At 35.8% G+C, this 17,455-nt stretch overlaps 1 protein-coding gene across 1 annotated transcript in view; it reads right to left on the bottom strand.

Annotated features, from left to right (window-relative positions):
• The window catches only part of Maoa (monoamine oxidase A), a 71,973-nt gene that overhangs the window by 48,504 nt on the left and 6,014 nt on the right, over positions 1–17,455 (bottom strand). The window contains exon 2 of the mRNA XM_005323982.5: positions 5,911–6,005. Within this exon, the coding sequence (XP_005324039.3) occupies positions 5,911–6,005 (95 nt within the window). The remainder of the gene's footprint in view (positions 1–5,910; positions 6,006–17,455) is intronic.

A 17,455-nucleotide genomic window follows, 5' to 3' on the forward strand; every position in this document is an offset into this window, starting at 1 on the left:
CATAATAAAAAATAACTTTATTCCTCTTCAGTGCTGAAGTGATTTTTAAAAAGCTGGGATGACAGAATGATCAGATGTGGGAGCTTTATAAATTGAGTTCGAGGGGCTGGGGTTGCGGCTCAGTGGTAGAGCGCTTGCCTGGCACATGTGAGGCACTGGGTTCGATTCTCAGCACCACATAAAAATAAACAAAATAAAAATATTGTGTTCATGTATAAATAAAAAATATATTTAAGAATATTGAGTTTGGGACCCCTCATAGACCAAAGTCAGGCAGTCTTCAAACTAAGCAAGTGATCAAGCTCACAGGAACTGATCAGGAAGTTCACATGGCTTAGGTAAAGTGTCTGGTAAGACAAGAACAGCAAACATTAAGTCCAGCCTTGGAACTTCTTACATGTTTCCTATAAGGACTGGAATCAGTCCTCAAGGCAGGCTGGATGGGAAGGCAGCCCAGCTGGAGTGGGGATGGTAAGAGCAGAGAAGAGGGCAGGGTCTGCTCTTTTTTGGGGTACTTATCCTAGGCTACACAGTATCAGCTGTTAGGAACTCCAAAGAACCTTGAAATGAAGAGGTTATATACTCAAACATCTATGTGGGCCAGACAGGTGTAAGGTCCAATTATGAGTGGAAACTGTGACTAACTGGAAGGAACATGAACAGAGGGACATTTGCTACTCAGCTCCATGTGGGAAATGTGACTCATTGTTGCCAGATCTTCTGGTTTTCCAGAGAAGTCAGAAATCTCTTCAGACGAAAGTTTCTGATCTTTAATGCTGTTAATTAATTTTTAAAAATCTTCAGAAACATCTACTGGCCAAGGAAAACATGTTTGTGGTTGATTTGGCCTGTGTGGAGAATCCTTTAGCTATATGCTGTACTTTAGCTATAGTACTTGAAAAGGCCAAGTGACTTGGGTGGACATTCCCTGTGAGTTTTTTGATGCCCATGGGGATGACATTTATGCTCTATAGAAACAATTACTCAGAAATTACTTTGGATTTAAAACTCAATTTTTAAAATTTACTCAATTTTTCAAAGTTACAAACACTAAATCCTAGTTCTTTTCTAAGTTTTTAAGTTTAGCTTTCAAATCATATTTTATTTAATGTTTGACCAAAGGCAAAGTCCTATAAACACTTAAATGGTACTTTAAGTTTTCATTTATTTGACCAAAACAAACATTCCCAAACACTTGAATTTTTCTATCCCCAATAAATTGTTTATAAATAAATTTTTTAAAATGCTGGGCTGAAATGCACATGTGGCCTAGTACTCTTGCAGTTCACCATTAGTCCTAAGATGTAGCCCAACCCAAAGCAAGGAGTTGAACAAAACCTTCCCCATATACACACATACTTCGTTGGGCTCTGGAATTGACATATTATCCTAGCTTCAAAAAACTATCAAAAGAACTGTTCAGTCTCCCAGCAATATTTTCAGTAGCCAACAACTCTCCCTAATACCCAAGAAAAGGTAGGTCAATCCTTTTTGGATACTGGCCCCATAATTCTTCACTACATTCTTAGCTCTCTGGCTCTCTAATGCTCTGAAGATATATGAGTGTGTATACATGCACACATGTGTGCGTGGTGAAATCTGTCTAGTCTCATTGTGCTTTGGTATAATTTACCCAATCTGTTATTTCCAGAAAAAGAGTACTGCTGGCAGAAAGAAGAGCCAGTGTGAAGATTCTAAGGCAAAAGCATACCTGGTATGTTTAAGAAACAGCAAGAGGGCCAATGTAGCTAGAACAGAGTAAGCAAGGAAAAGAGAACTGGAGATAAGGTTAGAGAGTCTATTGGGAAACAGGCCAGCCTCACAGGACAATGTATGCACACTGGTTTTTGCTCTAAGTGACAAGGAGAGCCTTTGGAAAGTTTTGAGGAGAGAAATGCTAATGTCTGACTTAGAGTTTAAAGACTTGTTGCTGCACTAAGAATTGATTATTGGGAGCAAGAGTAATGACAGGGAAATCAGTTAGAAGGCTACTGCAGTCATCTACCCTAAAGATGATGGTAGCTCCCGCAAGGAGGTAGCAATGAAAGTGTTTGGGGGGGGGGAGTATTGAACTCTCAATATGTTTTTAAAACAATGCCAAAATAATTTCCTGGAAGAATACAGTAGGTCTGGCAGTGTTAAGCATTACCCCAAGTGTTTTTCAGAGTTGCCATCTTATTTGGGGAAAGATGCTGGAATAACAGTCTCAGTGAGAAACATAAGAAGTTTAGTTTGGGATGGTTGAATTTGAGATGCCAATGCAATATCCAGGAGGATCTACAAATGTCTAACTTCCCTGTCAGATCTGTACAGTGCATTTTATTCAGCATTTTTCTTATTTCAATGGGGGGGGGTTATTCAGGGTTACCTTGCTGCCATAATAGCAGAAATGAAAGTTTCTTTAATCTGTCCATCCTAATCCTTATGTTCTCTTTTACTAACCATGAGTACTGTCCTCCAAACTTCTCTAGACTCTAATTTCCATTTTAAGATTGGAGAACAAGTACTCCAGTAAATTTCTAGGATTTAACAAAGACAGCAAGAGGACCCTTGAGAGTTTTCATATGTCTTTAGAACACTGACAATCTCTTTAAAGTGTATAATCCTAAGTGAAGTAGTAAAAAGAGTGAGGCATTTTACAGAAAGCTTTTTACAAAGCAAAAACATTCTATATATGATGCTCTAGGTTCAGCATGAAGACATTAGAAATGAAATATGGTTTTCTGCTATGTTGCACCTTAGTCTTTAGGGCCCTTATTTAGATCTTATTACTCAGCCTTTGAGGAGGCCACTGAGATGCAACTATATTAGCAAACAAATATACCAACCTTTTGGTGGCCCTGTGGGCATTTCAACTTTATTTATTTGACTCTGAAAAATCATGGAGGGATCATATTAAAAAAATTGGGATGTTCTGAACTAGTTGAAAATCCATCCAAATAGTTGTCAGGTAAAAATACCATCTTTGACATTTCAGTACTTAAAGATGTAGTTTTTATGACATCTTCTGCCAAAATTATCCTAATTGATAATGCTACTAGAAACAATTATAACAATGTTTGATTCAGTTTCTTATTAAATACCATTTTTGTCCTTTTTAAAAGCCTTCTGAATCTTCCATATGAAATATTAATGCTAAGTGGTAACTTCAGGCATTTCTGAGATTCCTTTCTCATATACCTAAGAGGTACATGATATCATGAATATGCAGTAATAGTTCTGTCTGGTGCTGACATATATAAATGATGCAGCATGGCCAAGCAGCTTAGGCCAATAACACAGATTGGGATAAGCATGTTGGATTTCTCATTTCCCTTATGCAAAGAAAGTTGTTCTTAACTGAAAATCTACAACATGACTGATGCTCCTATTTAATAAGCAAGAGGTTTCAGAGATAAGAAAAGCAGGGATAAGGCACAACTTAATAACTACCTACAAAATGAAGGAATATTTTTCAGAAAAATGACAGAAGAATCATATCTACCAAAAACGTAAGACAGAATATGCAACCTTTTTTTTGCAATACCATACACTGTTTAGAATCTGAAGATGAAGGGAGCTTCCTGGAGGACATCCAGATTGTATCATATCACTCAGATGAAAAAACTGGGATGTGAAGTGCTAACAGGACTTACCCAAGACACCATGTCAGGCCAGTACGGTGGATAGAATCCCAGTTTCCTCACTCCCAGACCCATGGCAGACTGCATCCAAAGGAGTACTCAGAAATTCTCCAAATAAACTTAATCTGGATTAACATTAAATGAAAGCAAGCAAGTGTGTATATACCAGAGAGCCGTGCTTCTTGTAGCCTCTCCTAGTGAGCTTGTCAAAATGTAGATTCAGATTCAGCAGGTTTGGAACATGGCCTAAAATTCTGCATTTTTATCAAGTTCCCAGATGATTTCAAGGCTGCAGGTCCACAGACCCCACTTGGAAAAACAAGGCTGTGAAACACTATTAGAACTAATCAAGTAGGAAAAGGCCTCAGATACATCTTCACATATCTAGCAAATATCATATGAATGTGTGTGTATGTGCATATGTGTGTATGTTTGGGGTGTAGAGTCACTTCCAGTCCAGAAAAACTATAACCCTAGCCGAGACACTACACTAATTTTGAAACTAGAGATCTCATCTCTAGTTTCAAAATTATGACACTGTATTGAAGTTATTTGTTCATACTTGCTGTCTTCACTAGAATGTGAGATATCATACCCAAATGATAGAAAGGGCATGGCATGGTGTGACTGAAAGAGTTCAGAGTTCAAATGTCATCAGTTGGCTATTGCAGTAACCATTGAGGTTACCTTTCTCTTGCCTGATTACACTCTGCAGTCTGGAAATGTTAGATATCAGACTTTCTTATAGCTGAAGGGAGCCAGGTGACCTAACTCTGCCCAATGAAACTGAAGCAAATGTCTACCTGAGTCTTCCAGTAAAGATCACTCTCCTTCCTACCTTGAACGAGGACTTGATGCTTAGATGTCAGCATCTACCTTGTTACCAGAAGGCAACATAAATCAACATGCAAAGAATGACAGAGCAGAAGGACAGCAATAGATTAAAGCCTTGAAGATAAAGCTGAACCCCTATCCCAACTTGGACTATGTACCATCAGACTTCTATGAAATTATTGAATATTTGCTTGGCTTAATCCACTGCTATTATCATTGCCTAGGCCATTCTATTATCTAACTGAAACATCTTCTAGTTAGATATATGCATTCTCTATTTCTAGTCAATTCAACAAGTCTGTATTTTTTCCCTTTTTGCCAATCCTCACTTAAGTCTTTACAGTTCTTATTTGTTCTAGCAAAGGGTCTCATTAATGACTTTCTAATTGCCAAATTCAAGGGCCTCTTTCCTGCCTTCATTCTTTACCATCTGAGTCTGTTGAGCATCCCTTTCTCTTTCCTCCACTGACTGGCTAGCACTGCTCTAACCTCCTCTGCATCTACAGCTTCTCTCTGGTTCCTTCTGTCTCTGCCCACCCGCCCCCCTTTAACCTACAAGCTCACCAAACATCCATCTTTGGCCCTATTTCTTCCCACCCTGCACCCCTCTCTGTGTACTTTCATCAGCTCCCACAGATTTAGTCACATTCAAACACACTAGTAGTAACTATTTTAGTAAATAATATAAGTATACACTTTTCCAGAATGGTATAAAAAGGACAGTGGTTTAGCAAGAACTGTGGTTCCTTCTCATATAATCCAGACCCGTCTTGAACAAAAAATCCAAGGGAAAAGTTGCACAAAAATACATACATTTGCTCCTGCTTACTGTGACCATCAGCTGAGTACTGCTGGATAAATAAACAAGGAACCTACAGTATGTGTGCGTTTGGGGTGTATAGTCACTTCCAGTCCAGCAAAACCATAACCCTACCTGAGATACTACATACTTGATGATTTCAGTCTCTAGTTTTGAAATTATGACACTATATTGAAGTTATTTGTTCATACTTGTTGTCTTTACTAGAATGTGAGAAACTGGAGGTCAGAGGTTGTCATTGTTCAGTGAGTGCTTGTTGATGAGAATGACCCTTTACTTCATGAAGTAAATTAGAGCTATGGAGGACAAATGGCTTAAATGCATAAATTCTTAATATTTCTTCCAGTTCTGTGACTTCCAAAGGCTCCAATTCTATTTTTAGGGGGTTACCAGAGATTGAACTCAGGGGCATGAAACTACTGAGCCCCATCCCCAGCCCTATTTTGTATTTTATTTAGAGACAGGGTCTCACTGAGTTGCTTAGCACCTTGCTTTTGGTGAGGCTGGCTTTGAATTCACAATCCTCCTGCCTCAGCCTCCCAAACTGCTGGGATTACAGGCATGAGCCACCATGCCCAGCTCACTTACAGTTTTGAGTGAGATATATCATATGCAAGTATTAAAATCACTTACCCTCACAGTGTATGTTCTTCCTCCAACTCTGTCCCGAGCTTCTAAAACCAAAACATTAACTTCATGTTCAGATAAGAGTTTGGCAGCAGCCAATCCTAAAGGGAAAACAAAAGAGAACTATTAACATCTAAATGCTAGACATACAAGATTTAACCAGGTCTACCCATAAAATGAGTGCAGGGCATTGCACATACTCCATTGATTTTGATGTTTTTTCTAAGAAATTCTGACCACACTGATTAACTGAATTTTATTACACAGTTGCTGAATTTTACTAAGTTATTTACTTTATTATCTAACATAAGGGATTCAAAAATCTCCTAATTCAATCATCTTGGTTGAAAAAAATGTAATAATTTTGATAATATGCATTTTGTTTTCTGGTAATAATCAAATTATGTTTAGGGAATTTTCTAAGTCCCATGTCCAGAAATTCTGATCATATAAACAGAAGTGTATATTTTCCTGAAGATTCTCCCTGGTTACACCAGCTCTCAGTATATCTATGGCTTAATTTAAAATCCCATATGATTATCTCTTCTGGTTTATATAAGGATGACATTCTTCCTAGATCTAGTTTCCCTCACTAGATTCTAAGTTACCAAAAGACAGGAATCATGCTTCATACTATATTAAATGGATTCAAACAAAGATGAGAACAGGTTTTAATCTGTAAATAAAAGCTTTTAATAAAGATATAATATTTTTGAACTAACATAGTAACATCATAAATGTTGAGCACAATGTAGTAGAATAACATTATATTAAGAGAGCCTGATACCACAAGTGTGGTGGCACCCGCCTGTAATCCCAGCTATCTGGAAGACTGAGGCAGGAGGATCACAAGTTTGAGACTAGCCTGGGCAAATAAGTGACACCCTGTGTCAAAATTTTTTTAAAAGAACTGGGGATGTAGCTCAATGGTAGAGTGTGTGCCTAGCATGCTAAGCCTCTGAGTTCAATCCTCAGTGCCGTAACTAACATGAATAAGTAAATAAATAAATTATTAATTGATTTGATTACTGATGTTGACCTTGATCTGATCACTTAGCTAAGGGATTGTTTGTCAGGTCTCTACCAAAAGTTACTCTTTCACTCCCATTTCCCTACTGTACTTTTTGGAAGGATGGTTATGCATACACTTTATCTAAGGCATGAGCAGTTATATTCTACATCTTTACAGCTGTCATTAAGAAAGATTTTGGGCATGGAGATAAAAAATGCAGATGTAAAGAAGATGAGATTAAGTAAAAATATAGTCCTAAGTATGAGTAGGAATTTTTGGTATCATATCTGTATACATTCAATAAAAATATTTCCACATCCCATCCAATGAGAAGGGCTAGAAAAAATAACCTACCCAGTAGCAATGAGCATTCCAAACACCCAGATTTTGATTTCTAAAATTTCACTTATCACTACGGTGACCTATTATATATCTGAGGCAGGAAATGTACAAGATGAGCCTTGAACATTAAATTATACTAGAAAGTAAGAACACTATCAGAGTACTAGGATTATGTCAAAAAGATTCAAGAGCCTGCCTGTATAAACTTCCACTGTCCAAAGATGGAACAATTTGAATATCAAATAAAAATAACTACAGCAACTTAAATCCATGAGTTTACAACAATACCAAACAAAAACTCTCATTGTCTACCTTTGGAGAATTATAAGAAACTAATAACATTTTGAAAAATTATATACAAAAGAATCTAGCATTTATTAGCAGGACCTATAGTAGTTGTGCCCATGGAAGCATCTTATCTCCACAGTAGCCTGCAGATCCATGCTAAATGTCTTCCCTTGTTGCCTGTTACACCCATCCCTCAGAGTATTTTTCATTATTCCTGTATTCCAGATAAGAAAAACAAGTGGCTGATATGACCATAACCAAACTCAAAAAGCAAAGGATCTGATTCTTCATACCCTACATGGAGCCTTAATAAAACCTAATCTAGCATGTTAACTCCAAATGAGCTTGGTAAATGCCTTTCGGTGCCAGCAATAAACAATCACTACTCAGAAGACTAACTCCTTTTTATACTTATTTTGTATATCATTATGCATTTCACCCTCTCCTTTTCACTATAAAATTCAAAGATCACCTGTAGAAAAAAAATATCCCAACTGGATTAGTTTAGGATTAGTTTAGGGACTTTTGCCATAATCTTTCAAAATGTTTATTTAGGATATTTTGGTAAACAGAATCAAATTGTTAGGAAAGGCTCTTAAGTTTGAAGACAAGTCATCAAATAAAATGTGACTACTATAAAAATAGATTTTATAACCAATGTTTAATTTTTCACATTTATTATTAAAAGGGAAAAAAATCTCACCTTGAATCTCATTTTGTTTCTAAGTAAGATAGATTGCTAAAGCAAAACTAAAAGCAATGTGTATTATAGCTTTTCCTTTCTCTCATTTTTCTATCAGTTAATGTCCACATAGAATACAGAGTAAGAAACCTACACCTCTTCAAGGTTAACCTGGGTGGGGGTGGGTAGAAGGCACCTGTTTTGCAGCATTTGGGATTCCATGGTATGTGTATGTGTATGGATTTCAGACCATGAGTGTGGATTTCAGACCATAAGTGTGATTTCACACTACAACATGATTGTCTATTAAATCAGCAAGTATTTATGACATTCACTGTTGTGTAGGAGCTGAGGGGCCACCTTGGAAAGCAGTTCATAGTCTAAAGTGTGACAAAAGCCTATAATTCTCTCACCTGTGTTTTTGAGGGAAGAGGTCTAAGTGGACATATTAAAATCTATGGAGCCCTCTCTCAAATCATGACAAACAGAGGTAATTAGGAGTAAAGGTCCCAGGACCCACGTGTCCTGTGGTTTTCTTTGAGTGTACAGAGCCCAGAGAAACCACAGTCATAAATGGATGAGAGAGAGAGAGAGAGAGAGAGAGAGAGAGAGAGAGAGAGAGAGAGAGAGAGAGAGGAGGGAGGGAGGGGGAGAGAGAGAGACACTACATTTACAGTTTGTTAAAGTCTTACGGTGTGAATAAGGTGATCTGACTTACTTTCAAATGCAAAAACTTGAAAACTATGGGTCATGGCATAGGCAAAACTTTAATCATATTGCACTATTATATTTTTTATCTATTTATTTATCTTTGTGTTACTGGGGAATAAACCCAGGGGTGCTCTACCAGTGCTACATCCCCAGTCCCTTTTATTTTGAGATAGGGTTTTGCTAAGTTGCAGAGGCTAGCCTCGAACTTGATGATCCTCCTGCTTCAGCCTCCTGAGTGGCTGGGATTATAGGCATGCACTACCATGCCTGGCTTGTTGCAGTATTTTAAATAGGGCTGATGAATTTAAAATGATACAATTCTTCTCCTGATGTCACTCTCTTCAATCATTTGGGTTTTACAGAAGCCAAAATATTGAAGAATTTCTTAGAGAGGGTTTTTTTTTAAGGAAGTCTGCTAAAAGCACACCTTATTAAGAGTTCAGGCAATGATAGCCCTGGTTATTAGATCAGAAGAGCCTGGGTGAGAGGTTGCTTGCAGCCAGCAGAGGTGTTGTCATAGCAACCTCAAACCAAGCTCCTGCTTCTTAAAGCCACTGTTCATGGAAACTGCTTCCATAGATTCTACAGTGCTTCCAACATCCTGGAATGGCTATTGTTCCCCGATAAATGATATAGGAAGTGATTTTACCTATATGGCACACCTTAGGATTTAATATCTGTGATGAATCCTTCAGGAAAATTACACTTTTCTCCCTGGGATATAAATCTCAGGCATCCTTTTAGGGTGGAACCTAGCTTCCACACATATCCCTGCCTTCTCTACCTTGCAAGTTTCCTCTGTTTTTTTTTTTTCTTATTTCTTTAAGCAAATTCATATTGCCAGAGGAAAAGATGAAATTTCTCCATTGACTCATGCCATTCTTTCCAGTTCCTGTATGGCTTTCTGATTTTCTTCTATAACACATAATCTGCTGTCTCCATTTCCTCCATACAATAAATCATGAAATATGAAAAATGCTCATGAAAAATGCTCAGTGGCCCCACTATCATTGTAGACAAACAATATAGTCACCTGTCATACTCTGTTTCAACTACCTATATTTTTCTCCTTAGAACACATCATTACCTGGCACCATGCACATGTGCACACAACACACTTTCTATAATTATTTAATTAAGCCACTGTGAAAATAAGGTCTTTACTTGTTGTGCTTACTGCTATATTTCCAGAGCCTGGCACACAGTGGACCATCAGGAAACAAAATAAATTATTTTGTTGAAATAATTTATTAATGAATGGAACCTTCTTCAGAGATTGCAATTCAAAAACCCTCACAAATTCAATGGTATGTGTTCCTACTGAAGGGCATTCACAGCTAAAAAAAAAAATAATAAAACAAAAATCCTATAATAAATTGGTGAAATAAAACATGCCTGGTACAGGTTCCTATTGGATTCTCTTAATATTTTCAGTATCTTTGAGGGATTGTTTCCCAAGATGCTCATGGATACCAAAATATATGGATACTCAAGTCCCTTATATAAAATGATGTTCAATTGCATATAACCTATGCACATCTTCCATATACTTTAAATCATCTAGATTACCTGTAATACTAATTACAATGCCATGTAAATAGTTATTATGGTATATTATTTAGGGAATAATTATAAGAAAAAATATGTACATGTTTAGTACAGATGATATTTTTTTCTCAAATGTTTTTTGGTCCAAGAGAAGTTAAATATGAGAATGTGGAACCTATGAATACAGAGGGTCAAGTGTATTTTTGGAAGAGTTTCCACTATAGAGTGTGTGATAATCCTAGTAATGTTTCTTCAGCCCTTTTTTTTAATCTATAAAAGGAGATAATAATAATGGCTCTTTCCTAGTGTCTAATATTAGGATTAAACAAGGTAAGACATAATTATTCAGTCAAGTGATCGGTATGTAGTAAATGTTATATTATTGTGAGCTGTCATCATCACTATCATCCGTAAGGTCACTGATGACCAGTTTTCTAAGGCTCGTGGTTTTGCTTCAATCCTAAAACTTATTTATGCTATTCTAGGTAGTGTTGATCACCTTTTGTAATTTCAGGAACTATCTTAAGTACTACTTCCCTGGTCCTGATTACTCTAATTCAGGTTTTCCCAAAGGGTATTCTGTGGGAAAGAAATTCCTTGGGATGTACACAGGATTTCTCAGGGTTGTTCTATAAGATAAATACATGAACAAGTTCATTGTGTTCCAGAGTATAATAATGGAATACAAAAGGTGCTATGGAGACACTAAAGCCAGCTTGCTAGGGGTGATTTGGGAAGGCTTCCAGGACTTTTGCCATGATTGGCTTGACACCCATGCTTATGGTGACAACATAGCGGCATTAAAGTCAGAAATGATGTAGTAATGCCCACCAATACCAATTTTATTTAACATCATATGGAAGGTACTAGCCAATTACTTATTTTAAAACCTTCACCAAGTATAATAAACCTACCTGAATTCATTCCTTCAGCCAATAAATAACAATGTGCTCCTAACTAGTTCCTAATCACTGTCTTAGATGTTGTGATGCAGAGATGAAATAAGCAAGCACTCACAAATCTTATATTCAGTTAAGATACACATATAAATAAATATTAAGTGTTATAAAATATTAATGAAATATTTAGTTCTGTGAAGATAAATCAAAGCAAAGGGAAAGAAGTATAATAGGAGTAAGGAGTGCTTTTTTAGATAGGGTCATCATGGAAAGTCTCTTAGAAGTGACATTAAAGCAGACTTTAATGAAGTAGGGAAGTGAGCCATGCAAGTATATGGGGGAAGATAAAAACAAGTTTGATGTGCTCAAAGAACAACAAAGAGGCTAGCACAGCCACTCCTTCGAGTGAGAAGATGAAACCAGACTAAGAAGATACAAAATGACATCGTACCTTGTACATTTTGGCAAAGTCTCTGGGTTTTGGTCTAAGCATGATGGGGGAGCCATTGAAGATTAAAAGTAGAGGGGTGGGGCTGGGGATGTGGCTCAAGTGGTAGCGCGCTTGACTGGCATGCACAGGGCACTGGGTTTGATCCTAAGTACCACATAAAAAAATAAAATAAGATAAAGATGTTGTGTCCACCGAAAACTAAAAAAATAAATAAATATTAAAAATAAATATTAATAAAGTACCCCAATTGATTCAAATGTATGAATTGCCAAGATCATTGTAATGTCATGTGTAGCTAATAAAAAAAAAAGACCATCCTGGTTGCTGTAAGGAAAGCAAACAATAAGGAAGAAGAGAGGAGGGGAGGACGGAGACTAAATAAGAGGCAGATCTCTGGGAAAGTGATCATAGTGGCTTGGACAAGGGCAATAGACCACAATAGTTTGAATGAGAGTGGCTGTGGTTGCAGTGGGGGGAAGTGGTCAGATTAGGGGCATATTTTGAGGCTAACCCAGTGAGGTTTGCCATTTGAATGGCTGTGGTGTATGCCAAAAAGAGAGAAGTCAAGAATGGCTCCAAGATTTTTGACCTGGGCAACTAGGTAAATGATGGTACCCCTTACTAAGTTGGAAACAGCCAAGGTAAAATGAATTATGGGGAAATAGTAATCATCCTGTTTTAGAAGTATCGGTTGAGATGCCTTAAGAGGCTAATTGTGTGTTATAAACTTTTTGAGAACAGAAATGTATTATATAACCTTGTATCCCTAGAATAGACCCTGCCAAGTTTCATGTATTCAAATACTTGTTGCAACAATAGAAGAGCCACATGCTAAAAAAATCAAAACAATGCTCATAAGGATGATGAGGGTGACAGGGAAATGTCCAATGCTACTTAGTTTGTCTTTATCTCAAGCAACCAAGACAGATTGAAAAGAATAGGGTGTCAGGTCATTTTAATCTTTATGCATTAGTCAGCAGATTTTAAATACGACTAGTATAGTTTTTTTTTTAAATTTATAGTTGTAGATGGACAGCATGCCTTTATTTAATTTTTTATGCAGGGCTAAGGATCAAACCTAGTGCCTCACACATGCTAGGAAAATGTTCTGCCACTGAGCTATGGCCCCAGCCCACTAATACAGTTTTTGATCTTTAAAGCAGTATTGTATTTTCTGGCAGAAGAGAACAGAGAATATCAATGTACATATAAACTTGTCTTTGACACATACACCATTCCTATTTATCTATCTATTGAACTATCTAATCTATATCTATATCTATATCCATCTGCATCTTTGCTTTTTTTCAGAGAAATCATTCTCTGTTTTTTAAAAGGCCAAAGCTCATAATCCTTCACCTTTAATAAACTAAACAGATATGGTTGTCTCAAATGATAAATAGAAGAAAGCTAACAATTAAGTTCAATTTGCCCTGAATTCAACAGACTGGCTGTCTAGACAGTCCTAATTTATTTGATTATTGTTCAACATTCATCTTCACTTTAGATAAATGGGTCTCACTCAAGTTAGGGAATGCAATTATCCCTTAATTCATTATTTGTCCCCCTTCTTTCATTGAAACTTAAATTTTTAAATACTACTAGTACAGTTTTTTTAAAAAATTTATTGTTGTAGATGGACAGTATGCCTTTTTTGTTTAATTTTTTAAGCATGAGCATTCTACCCAGCCATACTCATATTTTGCATACTAGGATGGGCTATAGTTTAAAGTCACAGTTCTCAAAATGTTTTTTGGAACACTAGTCCTTAAGCAAGATGCTTCAGGGAAAACTATCAATGAAGTTGGGAGACCTTACACTGTTTCTCCTTCTAAGAAATTCTCAGAGAACACTGGTATATTAAAGGCCCTGAGAAGTTCTACAGGGGAAAAAAAGACTAAACTCAATTTTCCACCTACAAAGGGTGATAGATACCTTTCTGAAAAATGATGCCTCAAAACATACTGACAAATACACCATTGGTAAAAGATAGTTTCATCTCTTATATGATTATTCAACAATTATAGTAATAAATTTCCATAAGCAGGGCCCTAGGTGAACAATGCCTACAGAACAAGCCAAGAGTATCAGAGTAAAGTTTTGGTGTAGCTATAACTTATGTTCTGCCATATCACATAGTTCTTCTTTATCCCTAAAAGTGACATTTTTTAAACTGTAACATTCATCACCACCCAGGAATGTTTATAGAGTAAATTGCATAATACATTTTTAAATTAAGTCTTTATTACTTGTCCCTGGCCAACAGAATTCTCGCATACTGCATACTGGGACTCTTGGAATGAACACTACAAGGACAATAAAAAATATAGACAAATATCAGCTCACACTTATATTTTCAAGGCAATGTTCCCAAAGCAAGAAAACAGCAAAACCCACAACTTTTATTCACAGTCCATAATGAGCACTCAATTGATGAATATTGAATGAATAAATGCAGGCAACGCACGGAGAGATCTTTAAGCCACAGCTTACAGCTAACTCATTTAATTTGGAAATAGTCACCTTAAATGTCCATTTAAATACATTTCAGAATCTATTTAAAAATCAATGACACTACCATCAAGCATAACTTTCTCAATGAATTACTTTTCCTATCATTTACTCTATGTATAATTAACTTTTCCCTTCTCTTTGCTCCCACAGAACTTCAGATCCAACCTTGGGTACAAGTTGAGTATCCCTTATCCAAAATGCTTGGGCCCAAAGTGTTTTAGATTTTGGATTTTTTTTTCAGATACTGTTATATTTGCATATACATAATGACCTATCTTGGGAATGGGATCAAAGTCTAAACAAAAATTCATTTATGTTTCATATACACCTTATACACAATTGCCTTAAGGTAGTTTTATAAAGTACTTTCCATGTGTCTGCTTTGATTGCAACTTATCACATGAGATCAGGTACAGGAATTTTCCACCTGCAACATCATGTTGATGCTCAGAAAGTTTCAGATTCTGGAGCATTTCAGACACTTTGAAAAAAATCCTCAAAACACGCTTTGGGAAAATATGTTTTGAATTTCCAGATTAGGGATGCTCAACCTGTATCAACAGTACTTCAGGCTCATAGCTATAACCAACCCATGCTGCATAGAGGGGCACTGGGTTTCACATGAGTCATGGATAGTCAAATGGGCTGACACATGAATTAGAGAATACCCTCTGACCAAAACTTTCCTCTTCCATGTGCATCTAAATTTTTTCAAGTGCTTTCAATGGCCAACGATATTTGTAAGCAAATACAAATGCATGGTAAATCATAAATGCATATGTAATATCAATGACTTTAATATATAAAAATCTTTAAATACCTGTATTGGGAAACTACTAAAAGTAATCAATCACGTCAACCACAACAGTCTTCCATTACCTTTCCATTTCTTCCTAATTTTTTCTTTTCAAAACATGTTAGGTTTTTCTCTATTTGTCATGGGCTTATTTAAATTATAAAACATAGGTGCCTTAGTTTTGGCTTGAATGTTTTGACTCTTTTCATCATGGTCTAATACATTACCATTAACTCTCCCATGATATAATGTTTTTAATTATTTTTACCACTTCTGTGAAATTTCAGTATTGGCCACAAATAATTATACTACAGGGACAGTGACAATGAAGAGGTTTCCAGAACATAAGATGTTGGGCTGGTATGGGGGAAAATGTCTGTGTACAAAAACGTGCTTTTTTTTCCTTTTTGTGAAAAGGTCTAATAGCTTTCATCAGATTTTCAAAGGTACATTTGCTCCAAAAGCTGATCAAAACTGTTAAACCTCTACATATTATCTTAAACATACTAATTTAAAAATTAAATGAGTTTATCACATGAAAATAATTATACCTAATAGGTTGCCCCATATTTTGAAATTTAAATAGTCACAATGTAATAACTTCTGGTGTAATATAGTCTAAAGTATAAATTACAGTCAAGCAACAGTTACAACATTTTAGAGCATAAAATTTCAAAGTAAAACATAATAATGTTTAGTGGAGATCTATGAATATGCCTATAGGGCAAATCCAATGAGGTCGGGAATAGAAAAAACACTATCCTGGTAGTCAGTATTGTAGGGGCCCAAGGCCAATTATGTCATGAAGAATTCTGTAGCATTTGGTAATTTACTTACCCCTCTGAGCTTCCTGTCCAGTCACTTTGATCTCTTATGGGCAGTCATTCTTTGATTCTTGGACATGGTTAATATGTAATTAACTCAACTCTCAAAGCTTATCTATCATCTGGTGTTAAAGTTCTTATTGACACTCTTACTTATTCAATCAATTAAATGTTGTTAATAATTGCAGCTTTGTTTACTTTGGCCTAGCAACAACAGGAAAAGGGATTTTAAATAAAAACTCAAAGAAGCCACCAGGAAGGTGTGAATGAGCACTTGTGCAGAAAGTCAGGCACCCTATTTAAGTTAGTGGAAGATGTCAACATGTGAGATGATTCAAATCCTTTCCATAATGAAACATGGAAGAAAAAAAAATGTTTAAGAGGGGGTCCGAAAAAAAAAAAAAGCTAAAGATATGGACCTTGATGAAACTGACTAATTACCAAAAGAGATACTGAAAAATATGTCATATATAATTTAATCCAATCTATTAAATTACAAAATGATGGCACAAAGACTTTAAATTTCCCTAATACACAATGATAGATGACAATATAACTGGGAATAAGTCACCCAAAGGAAAATAAAAATTGCTGGTAAAAATGTAAAATAATTGTGACTTTAAATAAAGTGGAAAATTAGTCCTAAAAGTCAAGTTGTCTCCAACACAACATTTAGAAAAGATTTTAATGCATTTTATGAAGTTCTAATCACTTAAACCTAAAAATTAAAAAAAAAACTTTACATTATGAAATCCATCAATTTCTTACATGCAAGTATAGTCTTTAGATAAGTACTGATAGGGTGTCTATACTTTCTAAATTACAGGGCTGAGAACTCCTGCAAACTCCTGTATGTGATATAAAACAAAAATACAACTCCAGTTTTTCTGGATATATCTGAGACCAAATACTGCAAGATTTTTCATATGTTAAAACATTCCTATGCCATAATTTCACAGATTTTATGAGCCAATATTTGACAATATATTTCTCCATCATTGATCTCTGTGATTCATGAAATTATACTCTACTTAGATCTACTATTAAAAAGAATTTCTCATATGAGCTGAGGATTATGTATAAATTCAAATCAATTAATATTGACTAAACACTAAAACTGCCCATTAAATGTCAGATTTATTAAAAAACTCATTTGACCATGAAGATTAAAAAAAAAAATCAGAACCCAAATAAATGTAATTCTTGTATTTGTTGTTCAGCATAGAAAAAATTTACACAGGAAAGTAAAAGTCTCCTAGTTTGTTTTTAATGAGAAATATATAAACTGGGGAAAAGTATCCTAAAAGATGCAAAAGTAATTCTCAGCGAGCACTGAACTTTAGGGTATCCAAATAACTAAGTCATCAAAAATTAGTACCATTTTTAAATGGAAGCTTTTCTTAATCACTGTAATACTACACAGCATGTGCTGCCAAGCTCTGGGTTAAAATGCCTAAAATGGTCCTAGCAGAAATGAGTGATTT

The sequence above is a fragment of the Ictidomys tridecemlineatus genome, chromosome X (genome assembly GCF_052094955.1).
Source record: "Ictidomys tridecemlineatus isolate mIctTri1 chromosome X, mIctTri1.hap1, whole genome shotgun sequence".
Classification (NCBI taxonomy): domain Eukaryota; kingdom Metazoa; phylum Chordata; class Mammalia; order Rodentia; family Sciuridae; genus Ictidomys; species Ictidomys tridecemlineatus.